This window comes from Delphinus delphis, chromosome 15, assembly GCF_949987515.2.
Source record: "Delphinus delphis chromosome 15, mDelDel1.2, whole genome shotgun sequence".
NCBI lineage: Eukaryota > Metazoa > Chordata > Mammalia > Artiodactyla > Delphinidae > Delphinus > Delphinus delphis.
Genome location: NC_082697.1, coordinates 50,206,425 through 50,223,760, shown reverse-complemented (window position 1 = coordinate 50,223,760; position 17,336 = coordinate 50,206,425). Strand labels below are relative to the sequence as shown.

General features: G+C 51.3%; 1 protein-coding gene and 1 pseudogene across 1 annotated transcript in view; both read right to left on the bottom strand.

The window, feature by feature from the left end:
• CRAMP1 (cramped chromatin regulator homolog 1) overlaps positions 1-17,336 on the bottom strand; it is a 68,021-nt gene that overhangs the window by 24,970 nt on the left and 25,715 nt on the right. The window contains exons 5-6 of the mRNA XM_060031465.1: positions 10,225-10,308; positions 6,959-7,007 (exon numbers count right to left, since the gene is read on the bottom strand). Of these exons, the coding sequence (XP_059887448.1) occupies positions 6,959-7,007; positions 10,225-10,308 (133 nt within the window). The remainder of the gene's footprint in view (positions 1-6,958; positions 7,008-10,224; positions 10,309-17,336) is intronic.
• On the bottom strand, positions 1,648-3,351 carry LOC132438720 (protein BUD31 homolog pseudogene; annotated as a pseudogene).

Below are 17,336 nucleotides of genomic sequence, written 5' to 3'. Positions count from 1 at the left end.
CTATCCCTGCTTTCTTGTCATTTGCATTTGCATGAAATATCTTTTTCCATTCCCTCACTTTCAATCTATAACGTGTCTTTCTCTCTAAAGTGGGCAGTCTGTTGTAGGTTCTTGTTTTACTATCCAATCTGCCACTCTGTGTCTTTTGATCAGAACATTTAGTCCATTGACATTTAAAATAATTACTGACAAGTATGTATTTATTGCCATTTTAAACAGTGTTTTCCAGTTGACTTTGTATTTCTTTGTTCTTTTCTTCTTTTCGTTTTTCCTTTTGTGGCTTGATGGTTTTCTTTTGTATCATTCTTGAGTTCCTTTCTGTTTGGTTTTTGTGAATATACTGCATGTTTTTGATTTGTGGTTATCCTGGTTTTCAAGTATGTTAACCCATAACTGTATCTACTTGCTTTAAACTGGTAGTCATAGAAGCTCAAACACATTCTAAAAGATCCGCATTTTCTTACTTTCCTCCCCCATATTTTGTGATTGTGAGGTCTTATTTTACATCTTCATGTTTATCCTTTTGCTGTTCATTGTAGTTATAATCGCTTTCATAGAATTTCTTTTATTATTTTTTAAATGTGCTGGTGGGACTTCCCTGGTGGCACAGTAGTTAAGAATCCACCTGACAATGCAGGGGAAATGGGATTGAGCCTGAAACAGGAAGATCTCATATGCCACGGAGCAACTAAGCCTGTGCGCCACAACTACTGAGCCTGCGCTCTAGAGCCCGTGTGCCGCAACTACTGAAGCCCGTGCACCCAGAGCCTGTGCTCCGCAACAAGAGAAGCCACCACAATGAGAAGCCCGTGCACCACAACGAAGAGTGGCCCCCGCTCACCACAACTAAAGAAAGCCGGCATGCAGCAACAAAGACCCAACACAGGCAGAGATAAATACATAAATAAATAAATAAATTTTAAATACATATATGTAATAGGATAAACTTGTTGTGGAGTTAGGGAACCGAGCAGCTTTAAAAAAATAAATAATAATCTATGTACTAGCTTATTTAAAGTGACCTTCAATCCTTTTATGTATTTCCCTTTCCTACTGTGATGTTTCCCTTTCCTATAGATTCTTGTTCTCTTTTATTTAGAGAAGACCTTTCAATATTCTTTTTAGGATAAGTTTAGTATTGCTGTATTCCTTTAGTTTTTGCTTGTCTGAGAAATTCTTTATCTCTCCTTCAGTTCTAAATGATAATCCTGCTGGGTAGAGTGTCCCTGGTTGCAGGTTTTTCCCTTTCAGGACTTTGAATTTATCTTGCCACTCCCTTCTGGCCTGCAAAAGTTTCTGTAGAGAAATCAGCTGATAGCCTTATGTGGGTTCCTTTGTAACTGACTGTTTTTCTCTTGCTGTCTTTACAATCCTCTCTTTAACTTTTTTTTTTTGCGGTACGTGGGCCTCTCACTGTCGTGGCCTCTCCCGTTGCAGAGCACAGGCTCCGGACGCGCAGGCTCAGCGGCCATAGCTCACGGGCCCAGCCACTCCGTGGCATGTGGGATCCTCCCGGACCGGGGCACAAACCCGTGTCCCCTGCATCGGCAGGCGGACTCTCAACCACTGTGCCACCAGGGAAGTACCCTCTTTAACTTTTGTCATTTTAACTATGATATGTCTTAGAGTAGGTCTGTTTGGGTTCATATTGTTTTGGACCCTCTGTGCTTCCTGTCCCTTGATACGTTTCCTTCTTTAGGTTTGGGAAGTTTTCAGCTATAATTTCTTCAAATACATTTTTGATCCCCTTTTCTCTTTCTTCTCCTTCTGGAATTCCTTTTATGCATAGATTGGCACACTTTATATTAATCCATAGATCTCATATGTTGCTTTCATTTTTTTTCATTTGTCTGTCTGCTGTTTTGATTGGGTGATTTCTGTTATTCTATCTTCCAGATCACTTATTCATTCTTCTACATTATTTAGTTGCTATTTACTGTCTTTAGCTCAGTTTTCATCTTGGTAATTGAGTTGTCTGATTTTGACTGGTTCCTCTTTATACTTTCTAGATCCTTATGACAGTGATCTACATTTCTAACAACAGTCTTTCTTAATTTCTTCAGCATTTTTATTACCTCCTTTTTGAGCTCGGGGTTTGGTAGACTAGAGAGGTCTGTTTCATCATTTGTTCTCTCAGAGGATTTCTCTTGTTCTTTTACTTTATTTTTTTAAAGATTTAAAAGTCTTATTTCTACAAATCACAGCTGATGAACATGAAACCTTCATACGTGGGCACCACTCTACAGGAACAGCTGTTCCCAGGAAAGGGGTGGCTTGACATGCAGAAACCTGCACAGTCCAAAGTCCAGGGCGGAGTGGGGTCAGGGGGCCCAAGGGCCTCTGCCAGAGCAGCCCCAGCAGCCACAGAGCATGCACTTGATGATCCGGTCCACTGACAGCTTATTTTGGGGTCCTGGCAAACGCAGTTTGTCCTCAAATCGGTGTTCCATGTCTGAATGCACCTCAGGCAGCATGATTTCTCATACACCTGCTTTTTCCGTTCTGCGATTAGGTTTTACCTGCATAGCCTTCTTTGATACAATACTCATATAGTTCTTTTTACGTCTTTCCGCTTTTAGAAGAGATCAAAAATATAGTGGGTTTTCTGGTAGTGGATCTTGAAGATGGGACACACAGATTCCACTTTCCTCTTTTCCTCATGAGGTTCTGTTTCAGCTTCTCTCATCTTTTGATCTAATTCATCCAATGTTGGCTCCATCAACTCCCAGTCATCTAGGGGAGCTTTCCAGCTTCTTCTGACTTTAGGCATTTTTCCCACAAGATAATTTGCGAAGATCTTAGTGTCTGTTTCCCAAGAGTATAACAGAAAGATCCCTGGTCTCTTCAGTTACAGACGTAGGTACTTGTCCAGCTCTACCAATCAGTACATGACTTTGGGGAGATCACATTCCCTCTCTGGTCCTCAGTCTTATCAGAACCTCTGTCGCTGTCGGATGCCCCTTCTCTATCCTCTTGTTCTTTTAACTGGGAGTAGTTCCCCTGCTTTTTCATTTTACTTATATTTCTCCAGTTATCTGGACAAGAAAACTCCAGGAAGCCAGCTCCCCTGCCATTGTGTTAGGAGGCGAGATTCAGAGAGGATGGGAGTCTGCAGTGACCAAGGCCTCCACTGAGACCAAGTGCTTGAGTCTTAACTACCTCAACCCAGGGGAAATACAGGCAGCAGAGCACTCCCAGGGATGTGCTGATGAGGCTGGAGTGGGGGTGCAGGAGTGGGAACCAAGAACATCAAGTCAGTTCTTAATCGCCTCCAAAGAAGGGTGCTGGGAACAAGTGGATGTTTCTGCCATCCATCCCAAACAAAACACAACAGTAGCAGGAAAGATTTAAAGAGCAGAGGGAGCCGTGTCACGTGGCACTTGTGTTTGTGATAACCACATTTTCCGTTAAACTGCTGTTTTGTGACTTCCTTTTTTTTTTTTTTTTTAGTGAAATTGAACAGCCTCTGCTTTATGTAGAGAACCATTCCGAGGTTACGAGCCCCTTCCCTTTCTCACAAATGGAAGTTCTATGAGCAGCCTGAGGCTGGAGCCGGCACAGGTGAAGCCTGGCCCCAGCGCAGGCTGCAGAGGTGCACCTGCAGGAGAATCAGGTCCTGCCCTCTGTCAGATGGAACAATGCAGAGGGTCCTATTTGAATCCTCCACTAGTGTCACAAAACAAGCAACAGAGTAATCCCTCTATGTGCATGGGAGTCAGGCTTTCCTTTCTGATATGAGGTTCATTTTCTTCTCTGCAAAGTTACTTGATAAATCTAATAAGCATGTGCTAAGTTCTATGCTGCTGGGTCTGTGACCAATGTAATAAGATTCAACTTTAGAGCTTTTCTCAATTCATTTACTCCTTAATCCAATTCTACCATTTTATAACAAAGGGAGATTGACAGTTAACTGGAAAAGGTCTGCATGAGAGGCAGGAACAGGAAGTTAGTTAAATACTCAATGCTTTTTGGTCTTAAGTCAAGGAGTACTTTTCCACAGGCACCTTACTAATTTCCCCCATCTCTGTCTCACTTTTACAGGCCTTTTGCTTTGTTCTTAAAAACTGATGATGTGTTGGTGAAAGAACACACAGTAAATCAACAGAACAGAATTTCAAGTCTGGAAATAGACCCACATAGCCCAGTCAACAGACCTGAGATGAAGGTGAAAAAGCAGCTAATGGAGGAAGGATGGACCCTCCAGCAGAGGGGGCCAAAACAACCGGACACCCACAGGCCACAAACTGAACCTTGGCATAAACATCACATCGTGTACAAAAGTTAATTCAGAGTGGATTGTGGATTTATATGTCAGACCATAAAACTTTTAGAAGAAAACACAGGAAAAAACTTCATGACCTCAAGTTAAGCAACGACTTCTTAGATGTGACACTAAAACACAATCCATAAATGAAAAAGATGACAAACTGGACTTCATCACAGCTGAAAACGTCTACCCTTTGAAGGACACTGCTGAAGAGAGTGAGAAGGCGGGCCACAGACTGGGAGGAAAGATTGGCAAATCGCCTACCTGACAAAAGGCTTGTGTCTGGAATATATAAAGGACACTCAAACGCAATGGGCACAAGATTTGAAGAGGCACCTCACCAAAGAAGATACACAGATGGCCAGTGAGCATAACAATGGTGTTCAACATCACTAGTCCTCAGGGAAACGAAGTCAAAACCACAATGAGACACCCCTTCACCACTGGGTGAAGAACAGACTAAACACACCAAGTGTGAGGAGCACCCGGAACCCCACCTGGAAAGCAGGCTGGCAGCTCCTTATAAAGTCTGCATGTGCTCACGACCTCCTCCCCTGGGGATTTGCTCAGGCAAGATGAGGCAAAAAGCTGGAGGCCAATGCTGAGTCATTTACTCTCTGTAAACAGCCCGTGTCCCTCACTGGGGGTTGGATCAACAGACCACAGAACAGCCATACTAGGGACACTACTCCACAGAGGCATGGACCACAGACACACGCAGCCACATGGACAAATCTCAGGGTGTACTGCTGAGTGGAAGATGCCAACCTTGGAAGGCCACACACGGTACAATCTCACTGAGATGACATTCCGGGAAAGGTGTGTATGCACAACACTGCTCGAACATCTTAGACCCTGGAGCAAACATAGCTTCCACCTGATGGGCACAGGGCAGGTGTGAGGGTAGGAAGCAAGGCCAGATGCTAAAGCTGCAGCAGGTGAATAGGGAGGTGCAATAGACAACCCCCAGGGCTAAGGCTGGTGGCCTCTCTTCCTACTTGCCTCTGACCACCCCACACACCTCTGGGAGGCTCCATGTGCCCAGTGGTACCAGCTGGCCAGGTCACCTTCACTCCTCAGCCGCTGGGGAGAATCACTGCTTTTTCACATGGCAGTGATACGTACAACCTAGTCACTCTCAGGCCTGGCTCCAAACTGATGGTAGTTCATAGACACAGAGCCTGGAGGGTCCAACATGAGCCTCTGTAAGGTCAGACGCTGGGCTGGAGCCAAAGCAGAAATGCACACAGTCAACCTGGCAGGGACTCAACCTGAGAGATGGGGGCTCGCTGGTCGTCCAACACCAGGCCGAGGGAGGAAAAAACTAGGGTGCAAGACAACGTCCCGCTGATGTAGCAGAGGCCAGGGAAACTTCCCAGGGATGGCTCGACCTACAGGACAGCTGGCCATCGAGCAGCAGGGGCCTGGGGATGGCGGGCGGGTCCGTCTAAGATGAGGAGTGGAGAGGTCCACGTGGGAGCGCAGAGGCTCTGATGGGGTGAGTGGGAGGGACAGGGTGGCTGCCAATGAGGACCCCACAACAGGTGAGAAATCCAGACTATGTAACGGGGGATGGTCAGGCTGTGACTTGGAGTCCAGCACAGCCGCAGTGCTGAGGGACTAGGCCACAGCAGCCATGAGAGAGGCAAGGGGCTGCGAGAGACGGACAGGCCCGCCTGCCATGCTTCCAGCTACTTGCAGAGAGGAGTGAGAGGCGCTGACTGAGAGACCCTCAGAGTGCAAGGTCGGGGGCATCCTTCCCAGGAAAAGATGCTGGAGGCTTCCAGCTGGAACACAGGAAATATCCAGGCCGTAATGGGACTTGTACATCGAGGCAGAGAAATGGGGGACAAGTCAGATCTGGGATCCTTCACCCAGAAAAGGTAACAGAGGCCCTGGGAAGAGTTAAAGTAGCCAAAGGAGAGGGTGCAGGGACAGGAGAGCCTGGGGGCAGTGCCGGGACAGCCCCAGGAGGGCGGTTCCGGAAGCTGGAGAGCAGCTCAGGGTCAGACACCTGGCTGGTGCCCAGGGACCTACTAGCAAGGCTGTCAGAGTGCAGGGGGCAGCGGGCAAGCCAAAGGGCCACTGGGCAACTCAAGGACAGGGCACCGTGGCTTTTCCATGCAGCAAGTCCTGGTACGGCCTCTCTGGGGCAGAAACGGTCACAGCAGTCAGGTCAGAGCTGCGTGGGGGTCCCCAGTGGTTTTGTGTGATCGGGAGGCCAGGAGTGTGAGAGCAGAACAGAGTCAGACTCAGCTTGACCTCGAGAGGCACAAGGAGGAACGGCAGGCAGAGGAAGCGTGGGAGGACCAGAAACATGCACCAGGAAGGCCGGGAGGGCAGGCCTTCTAGAAGCAAAGGAGACCCCCACACCATGAAATGCACAAGGTTGAGGAAAAGAGTGAGACAGTGAGAAGGTGAGGGCTGAGTGGAGACCCGCAGAAGAACAAGGACGGGGCCCCCAGGACGGGGAGAAGCTGGGGGCAGGTCAATCAGTTCCCCGGGCTGGCCACCTCCTCACGGGCAGATGCTTAACTGTGAGGGTGTCAGGGCTAACTCTGAGGACTTCAGGATTTAATGGTCCTCACTGAGAAAAGGGGAGAAAACTGCACATATTTCGAGGTCTATATTTGAGAGAAAAGTGCAAATTCCCACAAGGAGCCGGCCTGCCTCACACACAGCTCTACTCACCCAGCCTGAATGAGCTCATTCAGCTTCGTGGCGTTCTTGTCGTCCATGCCTTTGATGGAAAAACAAACACACGTGAACATCAAGTAGTCAGGAGCGAAGCCCAGCAAGACCCCACATAATAATCTCCAACGCAGACTCCAAACCACTCAATGGAGTAGTCAAGGTCTTCCACAGTTAAGACCCCATGTTAGCTGCAGGCCCTCCCCCAGGGCCCGCACACGTCACCTGTGCTGAGAGCACTGTCTTTGCCCACCTGGACATCCTCGGGGAGGGGACCACTCCCACCTCTGCACAGCTCATCACGCCTCCAAACCCCCGCCCCAGCCCCCCTGCCGCGCTGGACTGCCACTCGCCCCAGTCAGAGACTCCCCTTTCTCCGGGCCCACCTTGCCCCACGCACTCTTGTCCTGCGTGGCTCCTGGGTTACCTGTGGGCCCGCCTCCGTCAGCTCTGAACTACGGACTGACACCCTGCGTGTTTACTAGAGCAGACGCTCCTTTCCTCTGCCCCACCCCCCACTCATTGCTGCCCTCAGGACACGCGAGATAGGAAGTGTAGTAATCAGGTAAAAGGAGGATGGAGGTGGTACATATGTGCAGGCCACTGTGAGATTCTTTGAACCCTGCTGAATATTTGGGGAATAAAACACAACGGGCCACAAACACGCAGCCAGGCTGAAAACCAAAGACAAGGACAAAACCTTAAAAGCAGGCGGAGAAAAACAACGCATCCCCTACAGAGGAGAAAGGACATAAATGGCCAGTGACCTCTCAGCCATGAAGAAAGAACTGTCATCAAAATCCCACATCCGGCAAAAATACCTTTTAAGAACAAAGATGAAATAAAGACTTTTCAGATAAATGATAATGGAAAGAATTCACAGCCGGCACAGAGGCATGGTGAGAAAGCCTGAAGGAAGCCCAGCAGGCTGAAGGGACATGTGCCAGATGGAAACGGATCTTCAGGAAACAGTGCTTGGCACCAGGGAGGGCAAACGCAGACCCCATCCCTAAACAAGCCAGATGCAACCCTGCCCTCCAACAGCATGGACCACACAAGCACAGTCAGCGTAAGTGACCGCTGGGGCTATGTGTGAGCATGCGACACTAGAGCCAGCCTGTCGGGGACGTTCATGGACCTGTGAGCTGAGACCAAAGGGGAGGGAAGGGCCCACAGGTCCTGCATCTGGTAGCCTGGAGGGACAGAGTGACAGACAGAAGGCCCAGAGGGTGGGACCACCACAACTTCAGGGTTCAAGTCACCAAATGGGAGCACCATGCAAGCAACCTCCTTTTGAAGAGAAGCCATTTCAACCAACTGGTGAGGACTGCAGACAGCCAAGGTCTTCCCCGGCCTGTCCTGATACCCGCATGGCACCAGGCCTGGGGCAAAGTGTGACTTGTCACTCAATAGCCCAGGAGGCTTGAATGGTCATCCGTTTCCATCGAAACTGAGGGTCCTCAGGCCCTTTTCAAGGGGGAACGCCGCCCAGCTCACGCAGCTGCTGTGACACAAGGTGAGGTGTGTCAAAGGACCAGGAACCCAGCAGAGACTCAGTCTATGTCTTAAGAATTGGATGTCTGGAGACCTCAGTTACAAAAAGTATGTTAACAAAGAGCACGCTCTGACCACTGGAGCTCAGACACGTGTTCCCAGTAGCCCAGAAAAGGCTACCACTGTGTGCAGGGCGCGTGGACAACTGCCCATCCCAGCGAGCTCCTTCCCCCACAAACCTTCACCAAAGGACACAATAGTGTCCCAGCAGGTGGATCAGTGGGTGGGTGCAGTGGGGGCTCAGAATGAGGGCCCCACCAGGGTGGAGTGCTGTGAAGCAGCTTTGGGAGCCCCAAGCCCAGGTGGGGCCTCACGGGGATGTGCGTGCGTGTGTGTGTATATATGTGTGTGTGTGTGTGTGTGTGTGCATATGTGTGTACACGTGCACTTGAGTGCTGCTGGACCAAGAGGGACCAACCAGGTGTCACCAGCAGGAGCAGATGAGCTGGAGGGGACGCCAGGCAGGAAGACGTGTTGAAGTCCAAGTGCAGAGGCCCCTTGGGTCGGGGGACCCAGGTGACACCCCAAGGGTAACAGGAAGCTGACAAGAGGATGAGGCCTGCCTCCTGTGGGGAGCACTCGGGCTGGGATGCTGGGATGTGGGAGATGGAGGACGGGGCCCCAGCATGTTGCCAGGACCAGGAGCATTTTAGGGCAAGGACAGAGAGGAGGATGGACAAGGAAGCAGGGATTCCAGGGGGTGGGGCTCCAGAGCCCCCTCAACAGCACTCAAAGCAGGAGCCGGGGGTTTGTTTAAGTAAGTCGTCAGCCTGCAGGAGCATGGGGTGGGGAGCCAGGCCGCCTGTCCCTTCCTTCAGAGGCTCCTGGACTTCTTGCCTGTTTCAGGAAGGGCGGGTCACCCAGGGAATGCCCACCCTGCCCGCCCTCCTGCCCGGCTATGACGTGTTAGGTGACAGCTTACAATCATCTCATAGTGTCTCATTTAATCTTCAGAGTGGCCCTGCGGGTGTGTGCCCTTCCAACCCACGTGACAGGCGGACAACTGGGGGCTGGAGAGGCGAGGCTGAGGCCTCTTGTCTGTGGTCACATGCGGAGGCCAGAGCACCTGTGCATCTAAAAGGAATCTAGTTACAAGGAGATGCTCAGAGCAAGGCAAAGGGAGGGGCCCAGACCCTTCAGTGTACCAGGGTCGGGAAAGGCCAGAAAGTGGGGGCTGTTCTAGGTCAAGACTCAAGAGACACAGCAGCTGTGAGCGAGCACTGTTCCCGATAGGCATGCCCTGCCTGGCATGGTGGGACGCACTGGGAGATCTGAGTTTGGACAGGATACCAGGTGAGGCTGTGGTACCCACTTGATAAATCTTAAATGTGCTTGCTGGGCATGCAGGAGAATGTCGTTGTTCACTGGGGCCAATGGCTGAGGGGTTTAGAGGGGGCTCAGACGGCTGCAACTTACAGTCACCCAGCTGAGCAAGAAAAAATGCAAGTTTGTGGAGGAGGGACAGGAACGGGAGAGACAGTAACACAAACAAGGCCAAGGTTCAGGACCCATGAATCTAAATGATGGTATGTGGGGGTTGTTACGTTCTCCTTCGATTTTTCGGTATATTAAAACGTTCTGTGCGTTAAAATGTTTTCAAAATGTAAGTCGGAGAGAAAACAGAAGAGCCCCCAGTACTAAAACTCCAACTGTAAGAGGATAGCAGGCAGGCCCTGCCGGGAGGAGGCCACCCCTGAACAAAGGGTACTCACAGCCCCCGATCTTCTTGCGCAGCTCCCCATAGCAGATCAGGCCATACAGCTCCTGGGACGACTTCTTCAGCCCGCGAGAGAACACTGAAAATGAGGAAAGGTTGCGGCTTTAGAAGGAGAAAACACAGATGTGCGGGGCTTGCCCAGCTTGTGCACACCAGGGTGCTGGGGGACACTTCTTGGCTTTGACCACTGCACCATGGACCATGGGGCGTTAACATCAGGGGATACTGGGCAGAGTACACGGCAACATGGTGCTGTTTTTGCAATTTTCAAAATAAAAAGTTAAAAGAGAAAAAGGGGGTGGTTTAGAAAACTAGTCGTAACAGGCACAGCAATTTCCCCAGAGAGGAAAACGGGACGTCCAGCATGGCCGGCTTCCGCGAGGCAGAGGAGTGTCAGGACCACCTTCTCTGTGCACAGAACCCACCCAAGCTCAACGAGGGGCTGGCAGCACTGGAACCAAGGAGGCCCACCTCTCATGCCTCCTGGGACGACAGACAACTCGCCCCAGGCCTGGGGCCAGAAGGAAGAGGAAATGTGGCTTGAGTGCTCTGGACGCCCCCTTGCTTGTCAGCAGCAGACCACAGCATGATTTGGGAGGCAACATCCAGGGTTAAGCCAGCCCATGTATAGCCTGCTTGTGGCTGGAGGAGACCACATCACCAGGTATGAGCAGAAGTGCTGAGGGAGGCTCCAGAGGCTCTGTAACAGACTGATTCGGCCCCGATGCCCGCCCTGGACACCTACCTGCAGGCGTCTCTGACGCCAGGAAAGAAATCCTCACGTGCTCAAGCCACTGTTACCTTCAGTGTATTGTGTGAAGCCAAGCCTGACGGTGCCTTGTAAGTCTGGTTACTGCCCAGTTGGCCCCTTTCTGATCATCTCACAGGGCAGAGACCACTGCCATGTGTCCCTCTCACAACTGTTCTCTCCCCAGAGACCCCCTTTCAAAGATTTGGCTGTGTGTGATTACAACAATAGGAAAGGAAAAGAAAAGTATATTAGTAAATAGAAAGTAAAGTTCTGAATGAATGACCTAAAACAAGGATTCTGAACCTTGGATAGCCTCTGAGGAGCCTGGGGCTCTGCTAAGATCACACGCCAACCATTCCCGAAGGTTCTCCTGAGAGAAAGACTGACAGTCTCAGCAGACTCTTACAGGGACCGCTACTCGGGAAACTTACGATCCACTATGCCGTCGATAAACAAATGTGGGCTTTCAGACAATGGAACAGTACTCAGCCACAGAAAGGAATGAACGGACCCTACAAAAGCCTAACACACCGTACAACCTGGAAGCACCTGGAAAACGTCATGCTCAGTGAAAGAAACCGGACACTAAAGGCCCTGCATTGTATGACTCCACTGATATGAAGCGTCCAGGAGAGACAAAGATCTGTGGCTCCGTGGTTGCCGGGGCTGGGGGAGGGGCTGCAAAACAGCTGCACAGCGTGGAACCCAGTGTGACCACCAGTGCAGCACCAAGAGGCGGGCAGGCCTCTGGCCTCACACGGTCAACCGGCTGCCACCAGCTCTGAAAGGTGATCAGGACCAGTGAGAGACCTCGGTGCAGCCCTCGGCTCAACAGAAAGAAGGCACTTCCCATGGGGCCACACCGGGACACCAAAGGCATGTGGGTCAGGCAGAAGACACTGCAGAGGGGCTTCCCTGGTGGCACAGTGGTTAAGAATCCGCCTGCCTATGCAGGGGACAAGGGTTCGAGCCCCGGTCTGGGAAGATCCCACATGCCACAGAGCAACTAAGCCCATGTGCCACAACTACTGAGCCTGCACTCTAGAGCCTGTAAGCCACAACTACTGAGCCTGTGTGCTGCAACTACTGAAGCCCATGTGCCTAGAGCCCATGCTCTGCAACAAGAGAAGCCACTGCAATGAGAAGCCTGTGTACTGCAATGAAGAGTAGCCCCGGCTCACTGCAACTAGAGAAAGCCCAAGCGCAGCAACGAAGACCCAACGCAGCCAAAAATAAATAAATTTTTTTTAAAAAGTTCAAAAAAAGAAGACACTGCAGAGAAGGGAGAATGGCGCCAGCGGGGTTGACCCTGCAGAGCTAACTGTGGAACTGAGGGCAGCTGATGCATCCACCCTTCATCTAAGTTGGAAAAAGGGCTGAAGGGGAATGATACCTCCAGTGGGGGAGGGGAGTTTAGGAGGCTGTCCAGCAGGGGGAGGTGATAAAAATGCCCAGGAAAGACACAACCACTCTAGATGTCCCACAGAGCCCAGTGTGGCCGCCCTGCGACACGCCTCTGGACCTCAGGGCAGACGATGCACCACGTCCACACCGGGAGCCTGGGTGGTCCACTCTGCCCATAGCCTGGTGGCGGTGAAAGCACAGAACGTGCTAGAGCACGGCTCCAGGAATGACCCCCCACCGCCTGATCTCCAGGTAGCTTCCTACCCCCTTCCTCTTCTCGTGTTGCTGAGGCCTTCACATTGGAAGTGAGTGTTTCGAGACCAGCCAAAGCAGATGAAAGACCTGCTCTCGTGGAATGACTTTCAGAAAGAACAGACTATGTAACAACAAAAAAGAGAAATGCGGAAGACAGAGAAAGAGCCAAACAGCTAAAACTCGTTTCTGCCAAACAGCTAAAACTCGTTTCTGCGTGTCAGCCTGGAGGGAGGGAGGGTGTTCGTGATGATGACAGATATTAACAACAGCACACTGGACTCGACAGGACCAGAGTCGATATTTTCAAATCAACTAGGGATCTGAGCAACAGTCTGAGCTAAGGATGGGCACAGCCAGCAGAAACACAGACTCCGTGGAGACGGCCTGACAAAGAACAAAATGCTGCCAACTTGCCACAAAGCACCACAGCCATCGAGAGGCTTACGTTCATGGCCACGTGGACACTGAGAGCAGCCCACGCGCACGTGCACACGCACACACACCAGTAGCAAAAGACTTGTGAGTCAGACCGAGGGACTGCTGCAAAGCATGGAAACTGAGCGCCCACTTCCCAGGGTCCCTAGAAGGAGCAGCAACATCACTACACAGATATGGCACTAGAAGAGGTTGGAGCCACCATTCTCTTTGTGTTGTATCTTCCTCATCAAGATGTCAGGCTGGACGGGCGGCCCCTGAAGCAGAAGGCTTTTAAGCAGGAAAGATACCTTAAAAAGACTCGTGAGAAGCACAAGGATTTAACTGGCCAGAGAGAACCTCGGTGGGGTCATAAACTCAGCAGAAAGCAGGCACTGCACGTGGGGCATCGCATGAAACAGGACTTGCCCAGAGCAACATGCACTCGTCTGTCAGGTACTCCTTTCTGCCTTTGTCATGGACAGAACCAGATGGGAAATGCAGGGAGAGGCACACAGACCCCCAGGACAGAGGGCCGGACACGCACCTTCCGGGAGGGTTGTCAGACAGTGCTGTGACGGGATGTTCACAATGAGACAATTAGCAGTAACGTTAGTATAATTTTACCACAATTGTGTGAATTTATCTGAATAAGAGTGCTATATGAATAAAGATATCCACCCTGTGTTATTTAAAAACACTATAAGTGACTTCCAAATCCAAAAGGAAAGGTAAAATGTATTCATTTGTAGTATCTCCACTCAAACAAATAAATTTAATAAAAAACACATGGAGGGCTCCCCTGGTGGCACAGTGGTTGAGAATCTGCCTGCCGATGCAGGGGACACGGGTTCGAGCCCTGGTCTGGGAGGATCCCACATGCCGCGGAGCAACTGGGCCCGTGAGCCACAACTACTGAGCCTGCGCATCTGGAGCCTGTGCTTCACAACGAGAGGCCGTGACAGTGAGAGGCCCGCACACCGCGATGAAGAGTGGCCCCCGCTCGCCACAACTGGAAAAAGCCCTCGCACAGAAATGAAGACCCAACAGAGCCAAAAATAAATAAATAAATAAATAAATTATGTGTGTATACACACACACACACACACACACACACACACACACACACACACACCACACGGAGGGACTTCCCCGGTGGTCCAGTGGTTAAGAATCCACCTTCCTACGCAGGGGACGCAGGTTCAAGCCCTGGTCAGGGAACTAAGATCTCACATGCCATGCCACAACTACTAAGCCCACGTGCCACAAACAGAAAGAAGCCCGTGCACCACAATGAAAGATACTGCATGCCGCTACTAAGACCTGATGCAGCCAAATAAAAAAAATTAATTAATTAATTAATTAAAGAACTGATCACCAAGCATTAGGTTAAGAAAACTTACTAATACTGAAAAAACTAAAACAGATGTCATTTAAAAAACAAACACATGGAGAAATTCTACATCGACATGAAAAGGTGGTGTGAAAACAGTACTTGTAAGGCAGACAAAAGTCAGGAGACAGAGCGAGAGGGGTACAATGGGAAGAGGATGCTGCCTGGACTTGGACCTCCACTCCCCGCATCGTTGGAGTGGACAGGGGCCAGGGCCTCCACTGCCGAGCCGGGGCTTTCTCCTCCACCCGATCAAGCGCATTACAGGCACCTCCAGGGAAGAGCATGCCACGTGCCCAACCACAGGCGGCAGTGGGGACAAGAGAGGATTCAGGGGAGGATTTCTGGGACAACTGACACAGGAGCTGAGTCCTGGTGAACAGGTTAGGGAGGACGACCAGGTGGGAGTGGCAGGAGTGTGGCAGGAGTCAAGGTGTGAAGGAAAGTGCACGTAAGGAGGCAGGTGACTCCATTGCCGGGGCCGTGGCAGGTCATGGTGCGGGTCTCTGGTGGGGCAGAGGAAGGGGGCTCAGGCAAGGGAGCGGCCGGGCAGATGAACATTTTGTGTGGATCTCACAGCTCAAAGGCTGGGTTACGAAGGGCAGGACCAGCAGCACTGGTCTAGGGCAGGACCAAGGCAGGCCAGGTAGTGAGAACAGATCTGAGAAGCTCGGAGTAGAACCAGAAACACTGATAGGTGAGTAAGAGGTGCCCCCAAGGATTCAAAGGGAAATACATTCAGGGGACAGTGTCGTAGGACAGAACCAGATGGGGATTCCCTGGCGGTCCAGTGGTTAGGACTCTGCGCTTTCACTGCTGGGGCCGGGGTTCAGTCCCTGGTCAGGGAACTAAGATCCTGCAAGCCACGTGGCGTGGCCAAAAAAAAAAAAAAAAAAAAAGACAGAAGCAGATGGGAAATGCAGTGACCATAACAACCATCACCAGACCCTGGGACCTCCCAGTCCCTGAGAGGCCTAGTGCTGGCCGATGGCAGGGAGGAAGGACTTCTCCAGGGCAGAGGACAGCAAATCGCAGGCCAGATCTGGCCCAAGGGCTCTCTTTTTAAACAGGCAAATGCAGCAACATGTGTTCCTCTATGTATTATCCACAATGAGCTAGAAAGCAGAGTGAAGTGGTTTCAATAAAGACCATAAAACCCCAAAGCCAAAAATATCTATATTCACCATCTGACCTTTTACAGAAAAAGACAGCTTGAATCACTGTCTCTGGGCTTTTCTAAGGCCAGAGGAGGAATCCCTGGCCCTGGCATCCCGACCTAAAGGAAAGCCAGCGAAGAGAGCCAGATGGGTCAGCGGGGGGAGGCCAGGACACACTGACTGGCCAAGAGAACACCTGCAGGGTACAGACAAAGGTACAAAGGGGAGTAACGTGACCACAGCAACCACGATTAATCTGGATCAGAACTGATGTTATTTGGAGGGTGTGTCAGAAATCAGTGCAGTCAGTGGAAGCACACATGTGGAGAGACCGATCGACGAGAGAAGCAGCAGGAATGACACAGACACAGGATTCTCCTGGCGTGCGGACACAGGAGGCAGCAATTCCTCCCCGTAGGACAGAGGTGCTCTGAGCAGGAAGTCAGAACCGCACCTGGCGATGACCTAGACTAATGAATTAAAGATGGAGCCACGGATCTAGGGGAAGATGGCGGAAGAGTAAGACGCGGAGATTACCTTCCTCCCCACAGATACATCAGAAATACATCTACAGGTGGAACAACCCCTACAGAACACCTATTGAATGCTGGCAGAAGACCTCAGACCTCCCAAAAGGCAAGAAACTCCCCATGTACCTGGGCTGGGCAAAAGAATAAACAGAGACAAAAGAATAGGGACGGGACCTGCACCAGTGGGAGGGAGCCGTGAAGGAGGAAAGGTTTCCACACACTAGGAGCCCCTTCGAGGGCGGAGACTGCGGGTGGCGGAGGGGGGAAGCTTTGGAGCCGCGGAGGAGAGCGCAGCAACAGGGATGCGGAGGGCAAAGCGGAGAGATTCCCGCACAGAGGATCAGGGCCAACCGGCACTCACCAGGCTGAGAGGCTTGCCTGCTCACCCGCCGGGGCAGGCGGGGCTGGGGGTTGAGGCTCGGGCTGCGGTCGGAGCACCGGGATGGGGTTGGCGGTGTGAACACAGCCTGCAGGGGGTTAGTGCACCACGGCTAGCCGGGAGGGAGTCCAGGAAAAAGTCTGGAGCTGCTGAAGAGGCAAGAGACTTTTTCTTTCCTCTTTGTGTCCCAGTGCTCGAGGAGATAGGATTAAGAGCGCTACTTAAAGGAGCTCCAGAGACAGGCGTTAGCCAGGGCTAACAGCGCGGACCCCAGAGACAGGCATGAGACACTAAGGCTGCTGCTGCCGCCACCAAGAAGCCTGTGTGCAAGCACAGGTCACTCTCCACACCTCCCTTCCGGGGAGCCTGTGCAGCCCGCCACTGCCAGGGTCCCAGGATCCAGGGACAACTTCCCCGGGAGAACACATGGCACGCCTCAGGCTGGTGCAAAGTCATGCCAGCCTCTGCCGCCGCAGGCTCGCCCCGCACTCTGTACCCCTCCCTCCCCCCAGCTTGAGTGAGCCAGAGCCCCCAAATCAGCGGCTCCTTTAACCCCGTCCTGTCTGAGCGAAGAACAGACGCCCTCCAGCGACCTACATGCAGAGGCGGGGCCAAATCCAAAGCTGAACCCCAGGAACTGTGAGAACAAAGAAGAGAAAGGGAAAGCTCTCCCAGCAGCCTCAGGAGCAGTGGATTAAATCTCCACCATCAACTTGATGTACCCTGCATCTGTGGAAGACCTGAATAGACAAGGAATCATCCCAAATTGAGGAGGTGGACTTTGAGAGCAAGATTTATTAGTTTTTCCCCTTTTCCTCTTTTTG